Source organism: Salmo salar, chromosome 12 (assembly GCF_965601325.2).
Source record: "Salmo salar chromosome 12, fSalSal1, whole genome shotgun sequence".
NCBI classification, from domain to species: Eukaryota; Metazoa; Chordata; class Actinopteri; order Salmoniformes; family Salmonidae; genus Salmo; species Salmo salar.
Window position 1 is genome coordinate 65,215,615 of NC_138302.1, and position 27,717 is coordinate 65,243,331.

Here is a 27,717-nt window from a genome sequence, read left to right on the forward strand (position 1 = left end):
GAGTGCTACGGGTCGGTAGTCATTTAGGCAGGTTACCTTAGTGTTCTTGGGCACAGGGACTGTGGTGGTCTGCTTAAACATGTTGGTATTACAGACTCGGACAGGGGGAGGTTGAAAATGTCAGTGAAGACACTTGCCAGTTGGTCAGCGCATACTCACAGTACACATCCTGGTAAAACGTCTGGCCCTGCGGTCTTGTGAATGTTTACCTGTTTAAAGGTCTTACTCACATTGGCTGTCGAGAGCGTGAACACAGTCATCCGGAACAGCTGGTGCTGTCATGCATGTTTTCAGTGTTATTTGCCTCGAAGCGAGCACAGTTGTTTAGCTCGTGTCACTGGGCAGCTCTCGGCTGTGCTTCCCTTTGTAGTCTGTAGTGGTTTGCAAGCCCTGCCACATCTGACGAGCGTCAGAGCCGGTGTAGTACGATTCGTTGTTAGTCCTGTATTGACGCTTTGCCTGTTTGATGGTTCGTCGGAGGGCATACCGGGATTTCTTATAAGCTTCCGGGTTAGAGTAACGCTCCTTGAAAGCGGCAGCTCTACCCTTTAGCTCAGTGCGAATGTTGCCTGTAATTCTTGGCTTCTGGTTGGTGTATGTCACTGTGGGGAAGACGTCCTCGATGCACATTGATAAAGCCAGTGACTGATGTGGTGTACTCCTCAATGCCATCGGAAGAATCCCGGAACATATTCCAGTCTGTGCTTGCAAAACAGTCCTGTAGCTTAGCATATGCTTCATCTGACCACTTTTTTTCCTGACCACGGATGCCGTTCAAAAGCAGTCAGCTGGATCTATTCAGCAGATGCCATGGGTCTTGAACTTATCTGGGCATTAGGCCAGTTTTGAGGTCTGAAAATGTCTGACAGACTTTAATTTGGGAGGGAACTATCCCTTTAAGGGTGAATTCATGTAAACTTGAAATGGTCATAAAGGTACTGCCATCAAAGCTCTGCAGTGTATATATATAAAGGACTTTTGTCTGTGGTGGATGTGGTGTGTGAGTCCCCATATTAAAATGAGTGTGTTTGAGAGAGGAATGCTGTGGAGATTAATCACAGAAGAGATGGTGTGGACTGTGTGTCAGGTAACTTCTCTAGGGTAGGGGACAGTATTTTGACGTCCGGATGAAAGGCGTGCCCAAATTAAACTGCCTGCTACTCCGGCTCAGAAGGTAGGATATGCATATTATTAGTAGATTTGGATAGAAACACTCTGGCGTTTCTAAAACTGTTTGAATGATGTCTGTGATTATAACAGAACTCATATGGCAGCCAAAAACCTGAGAAAAATCCAACCAGGAAGTGTGGAAATCTGAGGTTTGTAGTTTTTCAAGTGATTGCCAATACAGTGACTTAGGAAGTGCAAAATTAACCCTAAGGCTTCCACTAGATGTCAAGTCTTTAGAACGTTGTTTCATGCTTCTACTATGAATATGGAGAGAACAAGAGGTCCTGGAGTCAGATGAGTGAGAAAATGACATGAGCTCAGAGGCGCGCACTCACGTGAGAGTTAGCGGTGTTCCTTTTCTTTTCTGAAGACATTGGAATTGTCCGGTTGGAATATTACTGAAGATTTATGTTAACATCCTAAAGATTGATGCTATACATCGTTTGACATATTTCTACGAACGTAAATAGAACTTTTTTGGACTTTGTCATGACATTTTGCGCATGCTTCCTGCATTTGGAGTAGTGGACTAACGCGCGAACAAAAAGGAGGTATTTGGACATAAATGATGGACTTTATCGAACAAAACAAACATTTATTGTGGACCTGGGATTCCTGGGAGTGCATTCTGATGAAGATCATCAAAGGTAAGTGAATATTTATAATATTATTTCTGAGTTTTGTTGACTCCACAAAATGGCGGGTTTGGTTTCGTGTCTGAACGCTGTACTCAGATTATTGCAAAGTGTGCTTTCGATGTAAAGTTTTTTTTAAATCTGACACAGCGGTTCCATTAAGGAGAAGTGTATCTATAATTCTTTGAATAACAGTTTAATATTTTATCAACGTTTATGATGAGTATTTCTGTAAATTGATGTGCTCATTCACCGGAAGTTTTAGGAGGCAAAACATTTCTGAACATTACACGCCAATGTAAAATGGGTTTTTTGGATATAAATATGAACTTTATCAAGCAAAACATACATGTATTGTGTAACATGAAGTCCTATGAGTGCCATCTAATGAAGATCATCAAAGGTTAGTGATTAATTTTAGCTGTATTTCTGGTTTTTGTGACGCCTCTCATTGCTTGGAAAATGGCTGTGTGGTTTTTCTTGTATAGGTGCTGTCCTAACATAATCTAATGTTATGCTTTCGCCGTAAAGCCTTTTTGAAATCGGACAATGTGGTTGGATTAACGAGAAGTGTATCTTTTAAAATGGGATATAATAGTTGTATGTTTGAGAAATTTGAATTATGAGATTTTTGTTGTTTTGAAATAGCAGAGTGCCAAATTAAAAACAACAAATCTCATTATTCAAATTTCTCACACATACAAGTATTATACACAATTTTACAGAAACTTCTCATTAATCTAACCACATTGTCCGATTTTCAAAATTAATCACTAACCTTTGATCTTCATCAGATGACACTCATAGGACTTCATGATACATATTACATGTATGTTTTGCTCGATAAAGTTCATATTTATATCCAAAAACCCCATTTTTACATTGGCGTGTAATGTTCAGAAATGTTTTGCCTCCAAAACCTTCGGTGAATGAGCACATCAATTTCCAGAAATACTTATCATAAACTTTGATAAAAGATAAACTTCTCCTTAATGCAACCGCTATGTCAGATTTCAAAAAAGCTTTACGGCAAAAGCAAACTTTGCAATAATCTGAGTACAGCGCTCAGACATCAAAACAAGCCATACAGATACCCGCCATTTTGGAGTCAACAGAAGTCACAAATAGCATTATAACTATTCACTTACCTTTGATCTTCATCGGCATGTACTCCAAGGAATCCCAGTTCCACAATAAATGTTTTTTGTTTCGATAAAGTCCATTTTTATGTCCAAATACCTCCTTTTTGTTCGCGTGTTCAGTCGAGTAATCCAAATCCACTGTGCTCGCGCAGTAAGTTCAGACGAAAAGTGAGTTATATTACAGTTCGTAGAAACATGTCAAACGATGTATAGAATCAATCTTTAGGATGTTTTTATCATAAATCTTCCATAATATTCCAACTGGACAATTCCTTTTGTCTTCAGAAATGAAAAGGAACACACCTAACTCTCATGGGAGCGTGCGTGATTGAGCTCATGTCATTTTCTCAGTCATCTGATTCCAAGCGCTCTTATTCTCTCCCCATTCACAGTAGAAGCATGAAACAACGTTCTAAAGACTGTTGACATCTAGTGGAAGCCTCAGGAAGTGAAAAATGAACCCACAGACACTGTATATTAGATAGACAATCACTTGAAAAACTACAAACCTCAGATTTCCACACTTCCTGGTTGGATTTTTTTCTCAGGTTTTTGCCTGCCATATGAGTTTATCGTGGCTGGGAGGTATTGGCACGAAGGGGTGTGTGTCAGGTGGAAGGGTCTCTACTTTGCTGCTCAGGGGCCCCTCTGCCTTCGGCCATCTGTGGGCCACTGATAGAGAGTGGTTTGGAACAGTTTGATAAATGACGTTCACACTTTTCCCTAAAGAACAGGGCTGGGAGAACTAAGCCCTTTGAAGTGGAAGTGGAGGTCTGGTCCTGGCTGGCTCCATGACCATGATAGTATGTATAATTTACTGGGAGACTGGGACAAATTGGAAGTTAGTGGGAAGCAATGAACACCATGATAAGGGGTGTGTGTGTGTGTGTGTGTACGGGCACCAGCATGCTTGTGCATGTGGACGAGAGAGAGAAAAAGTACATAGGACCATAATACCAGTGATTATCGACAGCGAGAATGAATGGTTCTAGTCAAGGAACAATTGAAGCCTGGAAAAATATGCTTGACTGTAAATAATAATCTCAGCTAAAGCCCAACACGTACAAATAACTATTTATACAGCCCAACACATACAAACAATTGGATTGGATGGAGACATCTTGGCTGGTTGGGGGAATGGGAGGTTGGAGGTGGAGGCACACTTTTTTTTTCTCTTGTGTATATATTGAATGTATTATCACTTAAACTTTATGATTTAATCAACACACCACACACACACACACACACACACAACTTCTCCATAAGATCAATCCCACCTGACTTCTAGAGGCTCAGTATCCCTGGAACCCCTTGCTGCGCATTAAAAATGGATCAGACTGAGTCATAGCAGAAGGAGACCTCACTGCCTCCACTGAGTTGTTTTACTATCCTTGTGGGGACCAAACAATTGATTCCCATTCAAAATTCCTAAAATTAACCTTAAACCTAACCCTAATGTGAATTGTAACCTTAAACCTAAGCCTAAAATAGCCTTTCCCTTGTGCAGCGTGGCACAGCTCCTTCGCATAGAGTTGATCAGGCTATTGATTTTGGCCTGTGGAATATTCTCCCACTCCTCTTCAATGGCTGCGCAAAGTTGCTGAATATTGGCGGGAACTGGAACATACTGTCGTACACGTAGATTCAGGGCATCCCAAACATGCTCAATGGGTGACATGTCTGGTGACTATGCAGATCATGGAAGAACTAGGACATTTTTAGCTTCCAGAAATTGTTACAGATCCTTGAGACATGGCCGCGCAAGTCAACATGAGGTGATGGCGGCGGATGAATGGTACAACATTTGGCCTCCAGGATCTCTTCACAGTATCTCTGTGCATTCAAATTGCCATTTATAAATTTACATTTACATTTTAGTCATTTAGCAGACGCTCTTATCCAGAGCGACTTACAGTAGTGAATTCATACATTTCATACATTTTTTTTTTTTTTTTTTGTGTGTTCATTGTCCGTAGCTTATGCCTGCCCATACCATAAAGCCACCGCCACCATGTGGCACTCTGTTCACGTCAGCAAATCGCTCGTCCACACGATGCCATACACGTGGTCTGCGGTTGTGAGGCCGGTTAGACGTACTGCCAAATTCTCTAAACGACATTGGAGGCAGCTTATGATAGAGAAATTAGTATTACATTTTCTGGAAAAGCTTTGGTGGACATTCCTGCAGTCAGCATGCCAATTGCATGCACCCTCAACTTCAGACATCTGTGGCATTGTGTTGTGACAAAACTGCACATTTTAGTGGCCTTTTATTGTCCCCAGCACAAGGTTCACCTGTGTAATGATCATGCTGATTAATCAGCTTCTTGATATGCCACACCTGTCAGGTTGATGGATTATCTTGGCAAATGAGAAATGCTTTTTGTCATATGGAACATTTCTGGGATCTTTTATTTCAGTTCATTAAACATGGGACCAACACTTTACATGTTGCTTTTATATTTTTGTTCAGTGTACTTTTTACTCCATACATTTTTCCTGTCACCCAAAAGTACTCACTGCGTTTTGAATGCTTAACAGGACAGGAAAATGGTCCTCATCTAGAGAACGTCCCTACTGTCTCTGATCTGGCGGACTCACTAAACACATGCTTCATTTGTAAATTACATCTGAGTGCTGGAGTGTGCTCCTGACTATCCGTAAATTAAAAAAAACAAGAAAATCGTGCCTTCTGGTTTGCCTAATATAAGGAATTTTAAATGATTTTCACTTTTTATACTTACATATATTTTTGCAATTACATTTCCTTTGATACTTTAGTATATTTAAAAACAAATACTTTTAGACTTCTACTCAAGTAGTATTTTACTGGGTCACTTGAGTCATTTTCTAATAAGGTATCTTAACTTTTATGCAAGTATGATAATTGGGTACTTTTTCCACCACTGTCACAAGGATAGTAAAAACTAACACAATCTCACAACATATAATACAACTTCAAAAGACAAAGAATAGGAGCTTCAGGCTTTAACATGACCTACACATCTACAGAGCTGGGAACCTAATGCTACAGCTTATGGAGAAATTCCTTTTCAAATTCACCATCAGTGTGCTCTTTAACCTCTTACCCCCAATCCTTCAGGGATAGGATGGCAGGGGAGAGAGATGAGGGTATTGTCATAGACCCTCTTTTCTTACAGGTTACTATTATACAATAACTGCTGAAATGAACCCTAAACACACAGGTCATGCTCTGATACCATGTCATTATGACAAATACACACGGTTGACATCCCTTGCCCTCTCCAAGAACCATCTTGCGCGCGCGCACACACACAGGCACACTGCAGTAATCACACTCAAAAACCAAGATGCATGCATGCAACACACCATTAGAAGTGTAGACCCAACAGATGGCCTTCTCCAACTCTCACGAACTGGAGTAGAAAGCCTGAGGGGACAAATCAAAGGTTAGAATTTCAACAATGCAGTATGATTCCAGGGATTTATTCTTGTCTTTTTAGGATGCCTGTTCTCTTGTCCTGACGAGCAGCTGTTAAAGTAGGAGGAATATACAGTAACTGGAATTGGACTGTAACAAATAGGGTCAGACAATCACATTTTTATCAGTGTGTGGACACTCCACGAGTCCACAGGAACACGACTAGGATGGATGTGGGATCTGGCTGGAGTCCAGGCGATCTTTATTCCGAGCCAGTAAAAAGCTAAATTTGTCACCGACAGGAATGCTAGCTTGTCCACCCACTGGCAACAGCCAACTAATCCTCACTCTCATTTCTTCATCATTGTGTGGACTGTGGAAGAGCACTGGCGATACAAGAAACATCACAGTGAAATCACAAGTATGTGATTGGTTTAACAGTAGTGACTAAGGGAGTCAGGATAAACAGTTTCTCTGTAGTTGAACGCAATGAAAAGTGTACTTTTTATGGGTCCAATGGTGCTTTATTGCAGGATCTCGTGCTGACAATGTGCTTAGATCAAATCAAAATGTATTTGTCACATGCACCGAATACAACAAGTGTAGACCTTACCGTGAAATGCTTACTTACAAGCCCTTAACCTGGAATTTCTTATTGTGTTAAAATACAAGCCCTCGATGTGCAAAGTTGCAGGTTTCCTACAAATATATGAATAACCCATGTGGAAAAATGTTTACACCGGCTCGATTCGGTCTTATGTAGCAAAATTTGAAATGGTATTTTGTACATTGGATAAAAGTAAAAACTCAGCTAGAAAATGGTATATCATACACTTCAGTTGAGGAACAATGGGAAACTAATTCTGCTTTGAAAGTTGATCAACTTGTAACCCCACTTTTGAGAAAATGGCCCTTAAATGTTTCGGTACACCTACTCGAGAGATAGCTCTTCTTTGTCTACACCCATTCAGCATCGTTCACACTCTGTTAACCCCTGTGCGGCCTCCAGCAAAAAATCATATCGCCATTAGCATAACAAAATGTAATCTTTTTTTTTCAAATTATATCGTTTTATAGATACACCTCTCCTGAATCGAACCACGTTGTCCGATTTCAAAAAGGCTTTACAGCAAAAGCAAAACATTAGATTATGTTAGAGGAGTATATCGTAAAAGTAGCCACATAGCCATTTTCCGACCAACCACATGCATCACAAATAACCAAAAAACAGCTAAATGCAGCACTAACCTTTGACAATCTTCATCAGATGACACACCTAGGACATCATGTTACACAATACATGCATTTTTTTGTTCGATAAAGTTCATATTTATATATTCATATTTATATATAAAAATAGCATTTTACATCGGTGCGTAACGTTGACTAACTGTTTTCCCTCATGCATCCGATGAAACAGAGCTACAATTTACTAAATTACTATTCGAAAACATTTTTAAAATGTAATATTGTCATTCTAAGATTTATAGATGAATATCTCTTGAAAGCACCTGTAATGCCAGATTTAAAATTAACTTTACTGGGTAATCATACTTTGCGATGAAAGGGGATGCGATACTCTGAAAAATAGGCTAACGTTACAGGTCAGCGCCATCTTGGAACAATCGCATATCACATCTAGTCTTGTATACTATTGTCAATAATCCCTTACCTTTGGTTGTCTTCATCAGAAAGCACTTCCAGGAATCCCAGGTCCACAAAAAATGTATTTTCGTTCGAAAAAATTACTCCTTTATGTTCCAAGAACTTGTTCTTGTTAGTGCGTCTGAAGGCTGATCCAAATGCTCCGTCAGCCGCGGGACAGCCATTTCGAGAAAATGCATTTTTTTCCCATTTAGGTTCGTTCAAACATGTCAAACGTTGTATAACATAAATCTTCAGGGCGTTTTTCAACAAGAGAGCCAATAAGATTCGAGGGGGACGATTGCATTGTGTTTCAAAACGTTTCAAAAGGGGAGGGTAACCAGGGGCGCTGGCGTCATAATGGTGATGGCCCTCTCCGTGTGACCACGTTCCACAGCATCTCATTCATTCAGTTTTAACAGTAGAAGACTCAAACCACTTTGTAAAGACTGGGGACATCTAGTGGAAGCAATAGGAAGTGCTCAATGAACCATAGCTCACGGTGTGATTAATAGGCAACGTGATGAAGTTGCGTTCGCAATTCAGAATTCCACTTCCTGTTTCGATCTGTCTCTGGGTTTTGACTGCCATATGAGTTCTGTTATACTCACAGACACCCTTCAAACTGTTTTAGAAACTTTAGGGTGTTTTCTATCCACAAGTATTAATCATATGCATATCCTAGCTTCTGAGTTTGAGTAGTAGGCCGTTTAAAATGGGCACGAATTTTTCAAAATGCGCTGTGGCGCCCCCTATCCTAGGCGACCGTCAAGAGGTTAAGCCTTAGCCCCACCCATCCTTTAAGGATTCACATGTGAGGCCATGTGCTAAACGGAGTGAATAAGGGCATCCCGAGTGGTGCAGCGGTCTAAGGCACTGCATTGCAGTGCTAGAGGCATCACTACAGATCCGGGTTTGATCCTGGGCTGTGTCGCAGCTGACAGGGAGACCAATGAGGCGGTGCACAATTTGCCCAGTGTCGTCGGGGTTAGGGGAGCGTTTGTCCTGCTGGGATGTCCTTGTCCCATCGTGCTCTAGTGACTCCCTGTGGCGGCCGGGCATGTGCGCACTGACTTCGGGCGCCAGCTGTACGGTGTTTCCTCCCACACATTGGTGCGGCTGGCTTCCGGGTTGAGCGAACAGTGTGTCAAGAAGAAGTGCGGCCTGGTAGGTCGTATTTCGGGGATGCATGGCTCTCGACATTCGCCTCTCCCGAGTCCGTGCAGAAGTTGCAGCGATGGGACAACACTAACTACCAATTGGGGAGAAAAAAGGGGTAAAAAAATACTGTGAGTAAGGTAGTGTACTAAACAACCAAAGATTTCAAGCCTAAAGGCTGGTTTATACTACGTCTGAAGACAGTCGTTTCAGTGACATCATGAACATTTTGTCGTTCAACATCAAACTTGTTGTCATTATGAAAAAGTATAAACACAAAAACGGTAGGCTGCATCACATCAGCAGCCTGGTGGTCCAAAATAGCATACAGTGGTTGCTCCACTAAAAGTTTTGCAATTATGCTGCGGGACTTGGAGGTGATTTGTGGTTAAGTACGGTACCCTGCGCCACCACTTCATTGCTCCAGACCGGCGCAAGGGGGAGTTAGAGCGCTGATTATGCTTTTGGGTCCTACTGTGTCTCTGACAATGAATGGGCTACATAAACCTAAATAGAAACTGATAATTGTGCATGACTAAAGTATTACTTACTAAAACTGTTGTTACACAAAGGTTTTTATTATTTTATATTGTTAGGGTTATTATGCTCTTACTGTAGCCCACTCCCGACCAGTCACATTGTACAGCGCCTGAGTGGCGCAACGGTCTAAGACATTGCATAGCAGTGCAAGTTGTGTTGCTACAGATGCTGGTTCAATACCCGTGCCGGCCTTGACTGAGAGACCAATGAGATGACTGTAGGTGTTTGGTTTCTCTCCCTCTAAAAACAGAAATAAATCATACTAAATGACAAACTGGCTTAATTACAAATTAGTAACAATGTTTCACCCATGTTCAAGAATGACCTTCTTGCTCATTTTACGTTATTTGAAAACAAAATCATCTCCAAAATATTGTTATTTTTTTAAACGCAATTTAGAATTGTTTTATTATTAATTTAGAGTTATATAAAAGTCTCTTGGATTTTCTCACAGATATATTTTTAATCCTGTTATTTGCAGGACTGTTGAAGTCGGAAGTTTACATATATATATTTAAACTCTGTTTTTCACAATTACAGACATTTAAACCTTGTAAAAATTCTCTGTCTTAGGTCAGTTCGAATCACCACTTTATTTTAAGAATGTGAAATGTCAGAATAATAGTAGCGAGAATGATTGCTTGATTTCAGCTTTTATTTCTTTCATTACATTCCCAGTGGATCAGAAGTTTACATACACTCAATTAGTATTTCGTAGCATTGCCTTTAAATTGTTTAACTTGGGTCAAACATTTCAGGTAGCCTTCCACAAGCTTCCTACAGTAAGTTGGGTGAATTTTGCACCCATTCCTCCATACTGAGCTGGTGTAACTGAATCGGGTGTTTTGGCCTCCTTGCTCGCACATGCTTTTTCAGTTCTGCCCACGAATGTTCTATTGGATTGAGATCAGGGTTTTGTGACGGACACTCCAATACCTTGATTTTGTTGTCCTTAATCTTATGGCTTGAATCCCGTTAGCGGGATCGATATGACGACAGCCAGTGAAAGTGCAGGGCGGCAAATTCAAAACAACAAAAATCTCATAATTAAAATTCCTCAAACATACAAGTATTATACACCATTTTTTAAAGCTTTACTTCTTGTTAATCCAGCTACAGTGTCTGATTTCAAAAAGGCTTTACGGCGAAAGCAAACCATATGATTATGTTAGGTCAGCGCCTACATACAAAAAAACACAGCCATTTTCCAGCCAAAGAGAGGAGTCACAAAAAGCAGAAATAGAGAGAGAACTAACCTTTGATCTTCATCAGATGACACTCATATGACTTCATGTTACACAATACATGTATGTTTTGTTCGATAAAGTTCATATTTATTAGAGGTCGACCGATTGTATGATTTTTCAATACCGATTTATTGGAGGACCCAAAAAAAAGCCGATGCCGATTAATCGGCCTATTTTAATTTGTTATTTATTTGTAATAATGACAATTACAACAATACTGAATGAACACTTATTTCAACTTAATATAATACATCAATAAAATCAATTTAGCCTCAAATAAATAATGAAACATGTTCAATTTGGTTTAAATAATGCAAAAACAAAGTGTTGGAGAAGAAAGTAAAAGTGCAATATGTGCCATGTAAGAAAGATAACGTTTAAGTGCCTTGCTCAGAACATGGGAACATATGAAAGCTGGTGGTTCCTTTTAACATGAGTCTTCAGTATTTCCAGGTAAGAAGTTTTAGGTTGTAGTTATTATAGGAATTATAGGACTATTTCTCTCTTCGATTTCTATTTAATATACCTTTTGACTATTGGATGTTCTTATAGGCACTTTAGTACTGCCAGTGTAACAGTATACAGTGCCTTGCGAAAGTATTCGGCCCCCTTGAACTTTTCGACCTTTTGCCACATTTCAGGCTTCAAACAGATATAAAACTGTAATTTTTTGTGAAGAATCAACAACAAGTGGGACACAATCATGAAGTGGATGAAATTTATTGGATATTTCAAACTTTTTTTAACAAATAAAAAAACTGAAATTGGGCGTGCAAAATTATTCAGCCCCCTTAAGTTAATACTTTGTAGCGCCACCTTTTGCTGCGATTACAGCTGTAAGTCGCTTGGGGTATGTCTCTATCAGTTTTGCACATCGAGAGACTGACATTTTTGCCCATTCCTCCTTGCAAAACAGCTCGAGATCAGTGAGGTTGGATGGAGAGCGTTTGAACAGCAGTTTTCAGTTCTTTCCACAGATTCTCGATTGGATTCAGGTCTGGACTTTGACTTGGCCATTCTAACACCTGGATATGTTTATTTGTGAACCATTCCATTGTAGATTTTGCTTTATGTTTTGGGTCATTGTCTTGTTGGAAGACAAATCTCCGTCCCAGTCTCAGGTCTTTTGCAGACTCCATCAGGTTTTCTTCCAGAATGGTCCTGTATTTGGCTCCATCCATCTTCCCATCAATTTTAACCTCTTACATCTAGACGTTCCGCTAGCGGAACACCTGCTCCAATATCCATTGATGGGCGTGGCGCGAAATACAAATTCCTCTAAAATCCGAAAAATAAAATTTTTCAAACATATGACTATTTCACAGCATTTTAAAGACAAGACTCTTGTTAATCTAACCACACTGTCCGATTTCAAAAAGGCTTTACAGCGAAAGCAAAACATTAGATTATGTCAGCAGAGTACCCAGCCAGAAATAATCAGACACCCATTTTTCAAGCTAGCATATAATGTCACAAAAACCCAGAAGACAGCTAAATGCAGCACTAACCTTTGATGATCTTCATCAGATGACACACGTAGGACATTATGTTATACAATACATGCATGTTTTGTTCAATCAAGTTCATATTCATATCAAAAAACAGCTTTTTACATTAGCATGTGACGTTCAGAACTAGCATACCCCCCGCAAACCTCCGGTGAATTTACTAAATTACTCACGATAAACGTTCACAAAAACATAACAATTATTTTAAGAATTATAGATACAGAACTCCTTTGTGCAATCGAGGTGTCCGATTTTAAAATAGCTTTTCGGTGAAAGCACATTTTGCAATATTCAGAGTAGATAGCCCAGCCATCACGGCAAGCTATTTAGACACCCACCAAGTTTAGCCCTCACCAAACTCCGATTTACTATTAGAAAAGTTTGATTACCTTTGTTCAGAATGCACTCCCAGGACTGCTACTTCAAAAACAAATGTTGGTTTGGTCCCAAATAATCCATTGTTATATCCAAATAGCGGCGTTTTGTTTGTGCGTTCAAGACACTATCCTAAGTGTAAATAAGGGTCACGAGCATGGCGCATTTCGTGACAAAATTCGAAATATTCCATTACCATACTTCGAAGCATGTCAACTGCTGTTTAAAATAAATTTTTATGCCATTTTTCTCGTAAAAAAGCAATAATATTCCGACCGGGAAAGCGTGTATACTTACAAAGAGAGAGAAAATAAAAGCATGGGATCCCCTCGTACACGAGCCTGAGTTTCATAGTACTGTGACTGGCCACTATCCAAACGCGCTACTTTTTTTCAGCCAGAGCCTGCAAAGCCACGATTCAGCTTTTTGCCGCCTTCTGAGAGCCCATGGGAGCCGTAGGAAGTGTCACGTAACAGCAGAGATCCCCTGTAATGGATAGAGATAATCAAGAAGGGCAAGAAATGGTCAGATTGGACAGTTTTAGGAACTTTGGAGTGTTTTCTATCCAAAGCTAATAATTATATGCATATTCTAGTTTCTGGGCAGGAGTAATAATCAGATTAACCTGTTATGGCTAGGGGGCAGTATTTTCACGGCTGGATAAAAAACGTACCCGATTTAATCTGATTATTAGTCCTGCCCAGAAACTAGAATATGCATATAATTATTAGCTTTGGATAGAAAACACTCCAAAGTTTCTAAAACTGTTTGAATGGTGTCTGTGAGTATAACAGAACTCATTTGGCAGGCCAAAACCTGAGAAGATTCTGTACAGGAAGTACCCTGTCTGACCATTTCTTGAACTTCTTTGCCATCTCTATCCATTACAAAGGATCTCTGCTCTAACGTGACACTTCCTACGTCTTCCATAGGCTCTCAGAGCCCGGGAAAACCCTGAATGTCGTCATTCCATCCCCAGGCTGAAACACATTATCGCCTTTCTCAAGTGGCCGATCAAGGGACTGTGGGCTTAGGCGCGTGCACTGGCCGCCCCCGTCTTTGTGTTTTTTCCTCTTTTTACCGAAAAGGAGATTCCCGGTCGGAATATTATCGCTTTTTTACGAGATAAATTGCATAAAAATTGATTTTAAACAGCGGTTGACATGCTTCGAAGTACGGTAATGGAATATTTAGATTTTTTTTGTCACGAAATGCGCCATGCGCACGACCCTGATTTACCATTTTGGATAGTTTCTGGAACGCACGAACAAAACGCCGCTATTCGGATATAACGATGGATTATTTTGGACCAAACCAACATTTGTTATTGAAGTAGCAGTCCTGGGAGTGCATTCTGACGAAGACAACAAAAGGTAATCAAACTTTTATAATAGTAAATCTGATTTTGGTGAAGGCTAAACTTGCCGGGTGTCTAAATAGCTAGCCCGTGATGGCTGGGCTATGTACTTAGAATATTGCAAAATGTGCTTTCACCAAAAAGCTATTTTAAAATCGGACATATCGAGTGCATAGAAGAGTTCTGTATATATAATTCTTAAAATAATTGTTATGCTTTTTGTGAACGTTTATCGTGAGTAATTTAGTAAATTGTTAGTAAATTCCCCGGAAGTTTGCGGGGGGTATGCTAGTTCTGAACGTCACATGCTAATGTAAAAAGCTGTTTTTTGATATAAATATGAACTTGATTGAACAAAACATGCATGTATTGTATAACATAATGTCCTAGGTGTGTCATCTGACGAAGATCATCAAATGTTAGTGCTGCATTTAGCTGTCTTCTGGGTTTTTGTGACATTTATATGCTAGCTTGAAAAATGGGTGTCTTATTTCTGGCTGGGTACTCTGCTGACAGCCTTTTTGAAATCGGACAGTGTGGTTAGATTAACGAGAGTCTTGTCTTTAAAATGCTGTGACATAGTCATATGTTTGAAAAATTGAAGTTTTCGGATTTTAGAGGAATTTGTATTTCGCGCCACGCCCATCATTGGATATTGGAGCAGGTGTTCCGCTAGCGGAACGTCTAGATGTAAGAGGTTAAATCGGGTACGTTTTTTTATCCGGCCGTGAAAATACTGCCCCCTAGCCATAACAGGTTAACTGACTTGCCTAGTTAAATAAAGGTCTAAAAAAAAAAAAAGAAATAAAAATCGGTCGGTTCGCGCCTTCAGTCCACAAATCCAAATTCAGGACGCGCAGGTCAGACAAACTCAAAAATGTCCATTACAGTTCGTAGAAACATGTCAAACGATGTATAGAATTAATCTTTAGGATGTTTTTATCGTAAATCCGCAATAAAGTTTCAACCGGAGAAATCCTTTTTCTTCAGAAATGCAATGGAACTGGGTGACCTATCACTTGAGCGCACATGCCTGAAGCTCATGCCCTGCTGGCAGTGTTCTGACTCCAGGAGCTCTTATTCCTCCCCACTTTACAGTAGAAACCTCAAACAAGGTTCTAAAGACTGTTGACATCTAGTGGAAGCCTTAGGAAGTGCAAAATGACCCCACAGACATTGTAGTTTGGAGAGGGACTTCATTGAAATACTACAGACCACTCCCTGTTTGGATTTTTTTCTCAGGTTTTTGCCTGCCATATGAGTTCTGTTATACTCACAGATATCATTCAAACAGTTTTAGAAACTTCAGTGTTTTCTATCCAAATATACTAATAATATGCATATCTTCGTTTCTGGGAGTGAATAGCAGGCAGTTTACTCTGGGCACGTCAGTCATCCAAGCTACTCAATACTGCCACCATCCATAAGAAGTTAAGCCATTTTGCCACAACTTTGGAAGTATGCTTGGAGTCATTGTCCATTTGGAAGACCCATTTGCGACCAAGCTTTAACTTCCTGACTGATGTCTTGAGAAGTTGCTTCAATATATCCACATAATTTTCCTGCCTCATGATGCCATCTATTTTGTGAAGTGCACCAGTCCCTCCTGCAGCAAAGCACCCCCACAACATGATGCTGCCACCCCCGTGCATCACGGTTGGGGTGGTGTTCTTCGGTTTACAAGCCTCCCCCTTTTTCCTCCAAACATAACGATGGTGATTATGGCCAAACAGTTCTATTTTTGTGGTATGACTGAGTGGTATGACTGCTGCGTGGTCCCATGGTGTTTATACTTGCGTACAATTCTTCAAAAACCAGCTTTTGACATTACCATGTGACGTTCAGAACTAGCATACCCCCCGCAAACTTCCGGTGAATTTACTAAATTACTCACGATAAACGTTCACAAAAAACATAATTATTTTAAGAATTATAGATACAGAACTCCTCTATGCACTCGCTATGTCCGATTTTAAAATAGCTTTTCGGTGAAAGCACATTTTGCAATATTCTAAGTAGATAGCCCGGCATCACAGGGCTAGCTATTTAGACACCCACCAAGTTTAGCCCTCACCAAAGTCAGATTTACTATAAGAAAATTTTTATTACCTTTGCTGTTCTTCGTCGGAATGCACTCCCAGGACTTCTACTTCAATAACAAATGTTGGTTTGGGTCAAAATAATCCATAGTTATGTTAAAATATCCTCTGTTTTGTTCGTGCGTTCAAGACACTATCCGAAGGGTAAATAAGGCCAGACGCGTTTCGTGACAACAAATTTCTAAATATTCCATTACCGTACTTCGAAGCATGTCAACTGCTGTTTAAAATACATTTTTATGCCATTTTTCTCGTAAAAAAGCGATAATATTCCGACCGGGAATCTGTGTTTTAGTACAAAGAGAGAGAAAATAAAAACATGGGGTCGCCTCGTGCACGCGCCCCAGTCTGATTGTCCTCTGATAGGCCACTTACCAAAGGCGCTAATGTTTTTCAGCCAGGGGCTAGAATTACATCATTCAGCTTTTTCCCGGGTTCTGAGAGCCTATGGGAGCCGTAGGAAGTGTCACGTTACAGCAAAGATCCTAAGTTTTCAATAAACAGAGCCAAGAACCCCAAGGAATGGTCAGAGAGGGCACTTCCTGTACAGAATCTTCTCAGGTTTTTGCCTGCCATATGAGTTCTGTTTTACTCACAGACACCATTCAAACAGTTTTAGAAACTTTAGGGTGTTTTCTATCCAAAGCCAATAATTCTATACATATTCTAGTTTCTGGGCAGTAGTAATAACCAGATTAAATCGGGTACGTTTTTTATCCGGCCGTGTAAATACTGCCCCCTAGCCCTAACAGGTTAAAGGCACAGTCAACTTAGTGCATGTAAACTTCTGACCCACTGGAATTGTGATACAGTGAAAGAATCTGTCTGTAAACAATTGTTGGAAAAATTACTTGTCATGCACAAAGTAGATGTCCTTACTGACTTGCCAAAACTATAGTTTGTTAACAAGGAATGTGTGAAGTGGTTGAAAAAAAAGTTTTTTAATGACTCCTACCTAAGTGTATGTAAACTTCCGACTTCAACTATATGTTTGTTTCTCCCGAGTGGTGCACAAAGAGATTGCCTTGCAGTTCTCCAGCTGTATCCACTGAAAGCGCGCGAGGTTCAAGGCACGAGGGCAGGGGGAACGGGATGAGCCGCGCACAGAAGACAGACCTAGCCCATGGGGGAGGGGGGGGGGGGGTGGACCTCCACCCGCCACACTGGGTAGCACAGGGCCACACTTTTAAGGGGCATTGCACTAATAAGGGCGCTAACTTGGGAAATGTTCCCGCTGTTCTTAGTGCCAGTCTGCATGTTCAAACTAAAACAATGTAACTAATAATGGCATCTTTATGCTTTAGTTAATAAAATAATGATACAAATATTATTTCAAAATGCCAATGTTTATTTAGTTATGAATAATGAATTACTATGGGAATAAATATCACTGAATTACAGAAATATCCTCCATATGTAATTATTGGCGGAGAGTCACGTCATATTTTTCGATATAGTGTAGGCCTACCATAGGCGACATGACTGGTGTTGAGTAATGTGCTGTTAAAAGTGGTGTAGGTCTTATTTATTTAAAGAGCATATTGAAGTTAGAAGCAATAGGATTTGAAGCGATAGCCTACAACTCTTTTAGCACTGCTTCGCGCTGGTCTGAGACAAGCATGGGGACTGGTCTTGATAAATCAATGAGATTTTTATTTTGACTGAATCTCCGTTTGGGTATTGGTTAGACTACAATTTGGGTGTAGAAATGTTATGCTCTTAGTGCAACCTTTATTTAACTAGAAAAGTCAGTTAAGAACAAATTCTTTTTTACAAGGACCGCCTACTCCTTCCTCCCCATCGGGGAATTGAACCCCGTTCTCCCGCGTGCCCGCATGACACATGGATTTTTTAGCAAAATAGCCCAGTACTGTAGCCTACTCCCAACCATCACATTGTACAGCGGCATATTTTCCGTTCCGTCCTAACGGAAACCCAGAGGGTTTTTCGTTTTTCTTGGAATAGAAACACCATAATATTAAGCAAATTTAATGAAGCAACATTTCTTATTCAGTCCCATATACTATGTTCTTCCAAAAATGTTTTTAAATTCTCTAGTACAGCCACTATTGAAGGCTATCAAATGCTTCTCAAAGATGCCTTCTGGTGGTCAAACTAGCATTAATGGTAAGTGGTCGGCACTTAAATAACGTGTCATAAAATTATGCGGCACCATGCAAGCTGTGCCGCATTACGCTGCAACTTTTAAAGGACAGACCACTGTAACTGGTGTATTTTAACACCAATAAACCCACCCGTTTAAAAATGAGTTTACTATATATCAGTCTAGCAAACCAGGCAACTAAAAGCAACTTTCCGAACAATGTTTTGGTTCGTTTCTAGCTTGTTACCTGCATTCCAGTTCAAATAATGACCATATCATATAGCTGACAATGTCTTGACTTGTATATGTATTACAGGAAAATAAACTCACAACAGGATCATTATTTGCAAGTTAATGGCGAGCTAATTATAGAAAATAGCTTACGGTTGTGAGTGGGATGAAATAAAACCCGGGCATTCTTCCAGAGAATTTTTGAACTTGGACACTGTCTTGTTGTCCTAACGTTATATCCTAATTTGACTTTAGTGCAGGTCATGTTTTTCTTCACATTACCGTCTCTGGTAAACACACACTATATCAAATAAATAAAAGCTTAAGTTTATTCGTCACATGCACAGGATACAGAAGGTGTAAACGGACAGTGAAATGGTTACTTGCATAGTGTAGTCATTTGTTTTAGACATGTAGATAGCTAAACAATTAACCATAATCCCAACTCATAATGTTACTACCCTACATAAATCGTCAGGTAGCCAAAACTAACCAACAAGGTTCAATGTTAGCTAGCTAGCTAACATTTGGCTATAACTAGCAATGCAAATGCCTCTGAGGTACGAATAATATTACTACACAGATCATACACGTAATGTTAGCTAGCAAGCCAGCTAGCTAACATGAGCTAGCTAGCTAACAGTACGCTTTAACTTGCAATGAAAACAACTTTCTGACAAAATTAAGAACTTATAATATCTGAAAATGTAGCTAGCTAGACTCTTACCTGTATGCATGGATGAACGCTTCTGTCACGGATGCCATGGTTGCCCTTAGTTTAAAAATTAATTTGGAGACAGGTGATTTATACAACTGCTTTCTCTGTGTTCTCTTGTTGACTCCCTCTGCATATTTGCAATCAAAAACCAGAATTTTCTCCTTAGCTATCATACGCTCCTCCCACTGGACAATCCATTGATTTCAAAACTCGGTCCTCCATAAAGTGGAGTGCATTAGCGACACTTTCGCAGTTCTTCGTGATATCTTTCAAAAAAGCTACGTTCGAATGGATTACCGACACATATTGAGCAGTTATAGACAGAAGTGTGCTACATGGCAGACCAATCCAAACTCAACTTTCGGCATGTTCAGCCAATCATGGCTAGCGGGAAAGTTCCTGTCTTTTTTTCCGTGGCTAAACCAACTAGGCTTGTAATTGTACTATTTTATTCATATTGACAAGTTCGTTATTAAGGCATGAAAATTCACATTTTCCAGAAGACATTTCTGCCAAATAACACATTTTGATAAAAAAATACATGTTTACGTTCAAATGCCCTCCTGTGAAGTAGTGAGGTGCGACATACACCTAGTTTCCTGAAACGAGCCACATTTGTTTAGAGCCAGGGGGTTATATATTAAAAATAAAGAGAGCTGTGTGAGTGCACATTTGTATGTGTGCATGAACGTTTCTAGTATATTGAAATGGTTTATGTTCATTGGCATGTTAAGGGTGTATGTGGACTATCTGTGTTTCTGACTTGTCCATGATTGACATCCGTCATTGTCTCTTCTCTCCACAGGCTAGTAGATGACCGCTGTGTGGTACAGCCCGACACAGGAGACCTAAACAACCCCCCAAAAAAGTTCAGAGGTAAGAGAATGGTACACTCCCCTCTCATTCTACTATAGCAGCTTACGCAGCATCACGTCACCTCAGTAAATCCAGCCTGTTTACACTGTGTTCCACTGTAGATGTTTCTTCTTGTATTACACTGCGTTTCTCTGGTGATAGCGCCAGTATCCCTCCCTGTCCACATGGACTTCAAAAAGTGCTGCTCTCTTTGACACTGTTGTGTATAATTTTGGTCTATCTTTCCGGCTCAGATGTGATTCTGTGAGAATAGGAACATATTGAGTCTCATGAAGGGAGATGTGTCTCTGGCTTTTGGGTTATTTCTATCCCCATAACAGGAAGTACAACTGAACTCACGACCTTTAAGTCTCAGGTCAGGGGTCGTTATCACCCATGGAACATTTTTGGCCTACAAAGCTGATGTGCGATGTGAGTGTGTGAGGCTGTGACTGTAGCCTGTGTGTCTTTTTATAGGGTGGGTTTAATTCCTGAATGCTGATTGGTTAAAACAGCATTCCAGCCGGTGTCTATTCCACATGTTACCACCGGCTTAATCTATGATGTTAAAATGCCTATTTACTCTGATCCATCTGACTGCGCAATCCACTGCCTCGTCAGCCCAGCCAGGCAATTTATAAACTTGATCTCCGATTATTTAATTTTTTTTAAGTATCTAGACATTATGTCACATTTCTGTCGGGGCGAGACAGGCAGGCTGCATTTCTCAGCCAGTCGAAATCATGAATCAGCTGGCATCGTTTTCTTGGATATATGTGGACTGATTCAGGAAACTAGGCGTATGTCGCAAGTTACGACTTCACAGAGCCGTTTGAACTTAATATTTTTTAATCAAAATGCGTTTTTTTTTGGCAGAAATGCCTTCTCGAACATGTGAACTTTCATATGCCTTAATAACAAACTTTTATGCCATCTGTAAATACGAATAAAGTTGTTAAGTTAACCTCTATGGGCTAGGTGGGATGCTTGCGTCCCACCTACTCAACAGCCAGTGTTATCCCGTGGCGCGATATTCAAATACCTCAAAAATGCAAAAACTTCAATTTTTCAAACATATGACTATTTTACACCATTTTAAAGACAAAACTCTCGTTAATCTAACCACACTGTCCGATTTCAAAAAGGCTTTACAACGAAAGCAAAACATTAGATTATGTCAGCAGAGTACCCAGCCAGAAATAATCAGACACCCATTTTTCAAGCTAGCATATAATGTCACATAAACCCAAACCACAGCTAAATGCAGCACTAACCTTTGATCTTCATCAGATGACAACCCTAGGACATTATGTTATACAATACATGCATGTTTTGTTCAATCAAGTTCATATTTATATCAAAAACCAGCTCTTTACATTAGCATGTGACTAGCATTCCCACCGAACACTGCCGGTGAATTTACTAAATTACTCACGATAAACGTTCACAAAAAGCATAATTATTTTAAGAATTATAGATACAGAACTCCTCTATGCACTCGATATGTCAGATTTTAAAATAGCTTTTCGGTGAAAGCACATTTTGCAATATTCTAAGTAGATAGCCCGGCATCACAGGGCTAGCTATTTAGAAACCCAGCAAGTTTAGCACTCACCAAAGTCAGATTTACTATAAGAAAAATTGTATTACCTTTGCTGTTCTTCATCAGAATGCACTCCCAGGACTTCTACTTCAATAACAAATGTTGGTTTGGTCCCAAATAATCCATTGTTATATCCAAATAGCGGCGTTTTGTTCGTGCGTTCAAGACACTATCCGAAGGGTAAATAAGGGTGACAAGCATGGTGCATTTCGTGACAAAAAATTTAAAATATTCCATTACCGTACTTCGAAGCATGTCAACCGCTGTTTAAAATCAATTTTTATGCAATTTATCTCGTAAAAAAGAGATAATATTCCGACTGGGAAAGCGTGTATACGTACAAAGAGAGAAAATAAAAACATCTCGTGCACGAGCCTGAGTCTCAGAGTACTCTGACCAGCCATTATCCAAACGCGATAATGTGTTTCAGCCTGGGGCTGCCTCGATATCATTCAGCTTTTTCCCGGGCTCTGAGAGCCTATGGGAGCCGTAGGAAGTGTCACGTTACAGCAAAGATCCTCAGTCTTCAATAAAAAGAGCCAAGATGAACAACAACTTGTCAGACAGGCCACTTCCTGTTCAGAATCTTCTCAGGTTTTTGCCTGCCATATGAGTTCTGTTATACTCACAGACACCATTCAAACAGTTTTAGAAACTTTAGGGTGTTTTCTATCCAAAGCCAATAATTATATGCATATTCTAGTTACTGGGCAGGAGTAGTAACCAGATTAAATCGGGTACGTTTTTTTATCCGGCCGTGTCAATACTGCCCCCTAGCCCTAACAGGTTAAGAGCGTAGTTGTTTTAGCCAAAGAAAAAGAAGGAATGTTCCCGCTAGCCATAATTGGCTGTGATAATGAGTTGCTGGACATGCCGAGAGATGAGTTTCAGATTGTTCTGCCGTGTAGCATCTTGTGTCTATAAAATGAGCTGCTCGTTATGCGTAGATAATCATTTCTACTGCATTTGTTTCCTAAAGATATAACGTTAGCCATGGAGAACTGCAAATATGTTGCTACTGCTCTCAATAACATTGCTGCCCTGAATTTATCAAGCGCTATCGACAAAGGTCAGTGGGAAAAAGTTGTGATGGGCTACTTTCTGGAGGACGATCGTGCCATGCTGACTCTCTCTGACTCTGAAAATGAATCGGCCGATGAGGAAATACCTAAAATCAGGGAAAACATTTTCATTGAAGAATACATTGTAGAGTCTTCTGATGACGGTGATGTGGAAGAAACGGCGATCAACAGTGTTGTCCGGAAGAAGTTGACCGAGTTTTGAAATCAGTGGAACACAACAGACCATACTAAACGGAAATGACACAGGACGTCTTATTTAATGAAAGGGGTTGCAGTCTGCCGTGAAGCTTTCATCCATGTATACGGGTAAGAATCTAGCTACAGTTTCAGATATTATACGTTTCTAATTTTGTCAAAGTTGTTTTCATTGCAAGTTAAGGCTTGCTGTTAGCTAGCCAGTTGGAGTTCGATGGCTGGCATGCTAGCTAACGTTAACATTGAACCTGAACTTTAGCTATGACAATTGGTTTGTATTGCTAGTAACGTTACTTTATGGATTGGGATTCTAGTTAATTTTTTTGCTAGTTAACGTGACATGTCTAAACAAAAGACCCCAAGTTAAAACTAGCTGTTAGCTAACTAATGTTAGCTGAGGTAAGATTGCTGGCTTGCTAGCTAACATTCATTTATGTGTATGAATTGTGTGTAACGTTAGTGATGTTTTCTCAGAATGCCATTTCACATGTTAGTTATAGCCTAATGTTAGCTAGCTAACTTTGAACCTATTTGGTTACCTTTAGGTATCTATGACAATCGGTTTGTATTGCTAGCTAAAGCTTGCAGTTAGCTAGCCAGCTGACGTTAGATGGCTAGCTAGCTATCTAACGTTACGTTTATGAAGTGTGTGTAGTGATATCTCAGAATGCCATTTCTCATCTATTGTATAATAATGCTAAAATATTTGTCTTTCAACATCAGTAGAACCAGCCTGACTCTTCTCCACCAGTCATACATGGAGAACGGTCTAATGCCTTCCATCAAAAAGAGAGCTGGCCCAAGCAAGCAAAGGCAGCAGCGCAGGTATCAACTACATGCACCATTTCTTCACCAACTACATAGTTGGGGAACCGCATGTGGACCTGAATTGTGATAACTGCAGTGGCCAAAACAAGAACAAGTTTGTGCTCTGGTATTGTGCCTGGCGGACCATGCACAAGCTCCACCAGTCTGGACCTTCACTTCCTGATCACAGGCCACACCAAGTTTGCCCCCGACTGGTGCTTCGGCCTCATCAAGCAGCGCTTCAGAAAAACCAAAGTGGACACAGCTTATCTTTTTGAGAAGATCAGGGAGTTTTGCGACCGAGGCTATGGACATCACATACCCTACACCAAAGTCAAGGGCAGAACCAAAACAGGCTCTCCGAATATAGATTCCCTTGTTCATGCGTGGTTCGGACGAACTAGTCATCAGCACTATCTGCAGTGCCTCTATTCAAATAAGTCTCTCCTAACACACACGCCATTCATTACTGCTACTATTATTTATTTTTTTATCCTGCTGCTCAGCCATTTTCCCCTTATTGTATGCATATAACCATCTCGTTTATCACTATCATTATTGATCTTGTTCTTGTACATACTGTATTTTATTTTGACACTATTTCTGATATTGCTACTATGCAAGTAACCATTTGGCTGTACCGTTTGCACCTTCTGTAGAGACCCATCCACTTAGCAAAATATTGATATGTGTGGTCGTAACATGATTTTGTTACATACCACAACAATATCATGTGACCGTATCAAGTGTCCACCACATAAATATATGGCGCATCCACATAAATATGTGGCGCATGCATCTGTTTATGTACTGTACATGTGCAACTCACTCAAGTTTCAACTCAGGTTGCACAGCCTTACCTTATGTATTCCATACATATGTGATAAGTGCGTGTGTAACAGTATATAAAGTATGCTAATGTACTGATGTGAAGGCATTTGGGCAGTGGTCAAAAGTACTTAAGTAAAAATACTTTAAAGTACTACTTAAGTATTTTTGGGGGGTATCTGTACATTACTTTGCAATTTATATTTTTGACAACTTTTACTTCACTACATTCTGAAAGAAATGTACTTTTTACTCCATACATTTTCCCTGACACCCAAAAGTACTCGTTACATTTTGACAGGAAAATTGTTCAATTCACACACTTATCAAGAGAACATCCATACTGCATCTGATCTGGCAGACTCACTAAACACACATGCTTCATTTGTACATTTTGTCTGTGTTGGATTGTGCCCCTGGCTATCCTCAATTATTTTTTTAAAAGAGAGAAATTGTGCCGTCTGGTTTAATATAAGGAATTTGAAATGATTTATACTTTTAGTCAAGTATGACAATTTGGTACTTTTTCCACCACTGGATGTCACAGTTGTTGTAAGAAACGGACCAAGGCGCAGCGTGTGTTGAGTTCCACATATTTAATTAGTGAAACTTCTTCAACAAAACAATAAACAAGCAACAAAACGTGACCATGTGGTGCAACAAGCACAAAACCAAACAATTTCCCACAAACACAGGTGAGAAAAATGGCTACCTAAATATGATCCCCAATTAGAAGCAACGATTACCAGCTGCCTCTAATTGGGAACCATACAAAACACCAACATAGAAATATTGAACTAGAACACCCCCTAGTCACGCCCTGACCTACTACACCATAGAGAACCAAGTGCTCTCTATGGTCAGGGCGTGACAACTGGATGTGCCTGGGGGTTATAGCATTTCTTTAACATGACCCATCAATTTAGACAAGTGTCTCTGGGTAAGCATCATCTAATATTTATAAAATATTTTTATCTGGACACATTCTGTTTACCTGGAATTTTTCCTTATTGTAGGCTACTACCACTTTTAGTCTTAATTCTTTACTACACTACTCACTGTTTAGCACATGACCCCATGTGAATCCTTAAAGAGAAGGGTTGGGCTGACTTAAGAGGGTGTGAACAATGCTGAATGGGTGTAGACAAAGGAGAGCTCTCCAGTAGTCACCAAACATTCAAAGGCCCTTTTTAATCAAAAGTGAGTTTACAAGTGTACCACCCTTCAAAGCATAATTACTTTCCCATTGTTCCTCAAAAATGCTGTGTATTGTATACCATTTTGTAGCTCTGAGTCTCTACTTTTATCCAATGTTAAAAATAAACATTTAACATTTTGCTACATAGGACCGGATCCAGGTGGTGAGTCAAATATGCAAAGGTTTGAAGTGATTGTGTTACCTTTGTTGTTGGCTAGCTCCTCTGAACAAAAGTGTCCTGACGAGAGAGCACATTTCTCAATGTTAGGTGAAATCGCGCCTCTTTATCTCATTATAATGGGGGCATCCAAATAAAGGTCACTAGAAAACAGCTTATGCAAATGCAGCTACTGCTGTTATTCTGGCTGCACTGTTTGAAGTGACTGTAATTTGGTTAGCTAGCAAGCAAGGGATAAGAACGTTGCCAGCCAGTATGGCTATGGAACATTTAGAACAAACAACTGGGTCGTGTCCGTAGATAAAGAACAAAAAGACAATGACTGGGTTGCGTCTCTGGCAACCGATAGAACGAATGACTAGCCGGCTTGTGTAGCAACCATAGATTATTGTCAGGACTATATTTTGTGGAAGGATGGAATAGTATGAATACATTTATCAAAATAACGTTTTTAATGGAAATATGTCAATCATTATTTGAATATGTTGGTAACCCGTTGTATTGGCATGGTTTGCCGGTCCTCGACTTGGTCTTGGTTCTAACACCAATGCCAATATTCTCCCAACACCGGCTTCCTATAGGGCATCACTTACATGTACACCACAAAATCTGTTTAATAAAATAAAGTATGTTCATCATTTTAGTCTGGCTTTAGTTGGCTGTTCCATCTATTTATTTTGGGTTTTAGCATTCGGCTGTGTTAAAGAGTGTCTAATTATGGCAGTGGAGGTGAGAAAAGTATGATGTAACTCTGCAGTAATCAAAGGATTGTATAAGTAAGTGTCGCCCCGAGAGGAGTTAATGAGGATGTTTCAGCATGGCTGTAAGGCATTGAGCCTAACAAGCATTCCACTCATACTGGGAGTTAGTTGCTACATTACATGATGTGGTTTAATCCGAGTTGGGCTGTGTCTATCGTACGTTGTGACCATTAGCTACAGTCTAGAGATTTGTACTGTATTTATAACCCATAAAGCTTGGGTCTCCTCAGAGTACACTGAATGACAATTGTCTTTGATGTCCCAGGGAAGTTCTCTGAGTTTATCTCCTAGGAGACTGTTACCAACACAAACCCAAGCCAGCTTCTGTCTATCTGTCTGTACAGTAAAGTAAGTGTTTTTGTGTGTGTGTGTGTGTGTGTGTTAGTCTGTATGTGGAGTCAAGTTATCTTTGTGCATGCTTGTGTCTGTGTGTGCACTCCCACTAAGTGGTCAAAGTGGCCATGGTAACCCCTCCTGCATGGACTCATCTACTGGTGGTGATGACATGTGTTGGCGACACTTGTTATCATGAGGGAGAGAGCAACACAGAGTTATCTATCCAAAACTGAATGTATGGGTAAGCCACTTTTTCAATCTTTCTGGCCCTATAAGAAAGAACAAACAGCAAAAACATATACATGATCAAATTCAAATCTTAGAATCAACTATTAAAGACTATCAGAACCCACTGGACTCTCCAATTACTTTGAATGAAATACAGGACAAAATACAAACCCTCCAACCCAAAAAGGCCTGTGGTGTTGATGGTATCCTCAATGAAATGATAAAATATACAGACCACAAATTCCAATTGGCTATACTTAAACTCTTAAACATCATCCTTAGCTCTGGCATCTTCCACAATATTTGGAACCAAGG

The 27,717-nt window shown here is 40.0% G+C and overlaps 1 protein-coding gene across 2 annotated transcripts in view; it reads left to right on the forward strand.

Annotated features, from left to right (window-relative positions):
• Positions 1-27,717, forward strand: part of LOC106565476 (inositol 1,4,5-trisphosphate-gated calcium channel ITPR1) — a 170,467-nt gene that overhangs the window by 12,769 nt on the left and 129,981 nt on the right. For both annotated transcript variants that reach the window (XM_014132696.3, XM_014132698.3), the window contains exon 3: positions 20,137-20,207. In XM_014132696.3, the coding sequence (XP_013988171.1) occupies positions 20,137-20,207 (71 nt within the window). The remainder of the gene's footprint in view (positions 1-20,136; positions 20,208-27,717) is intronic.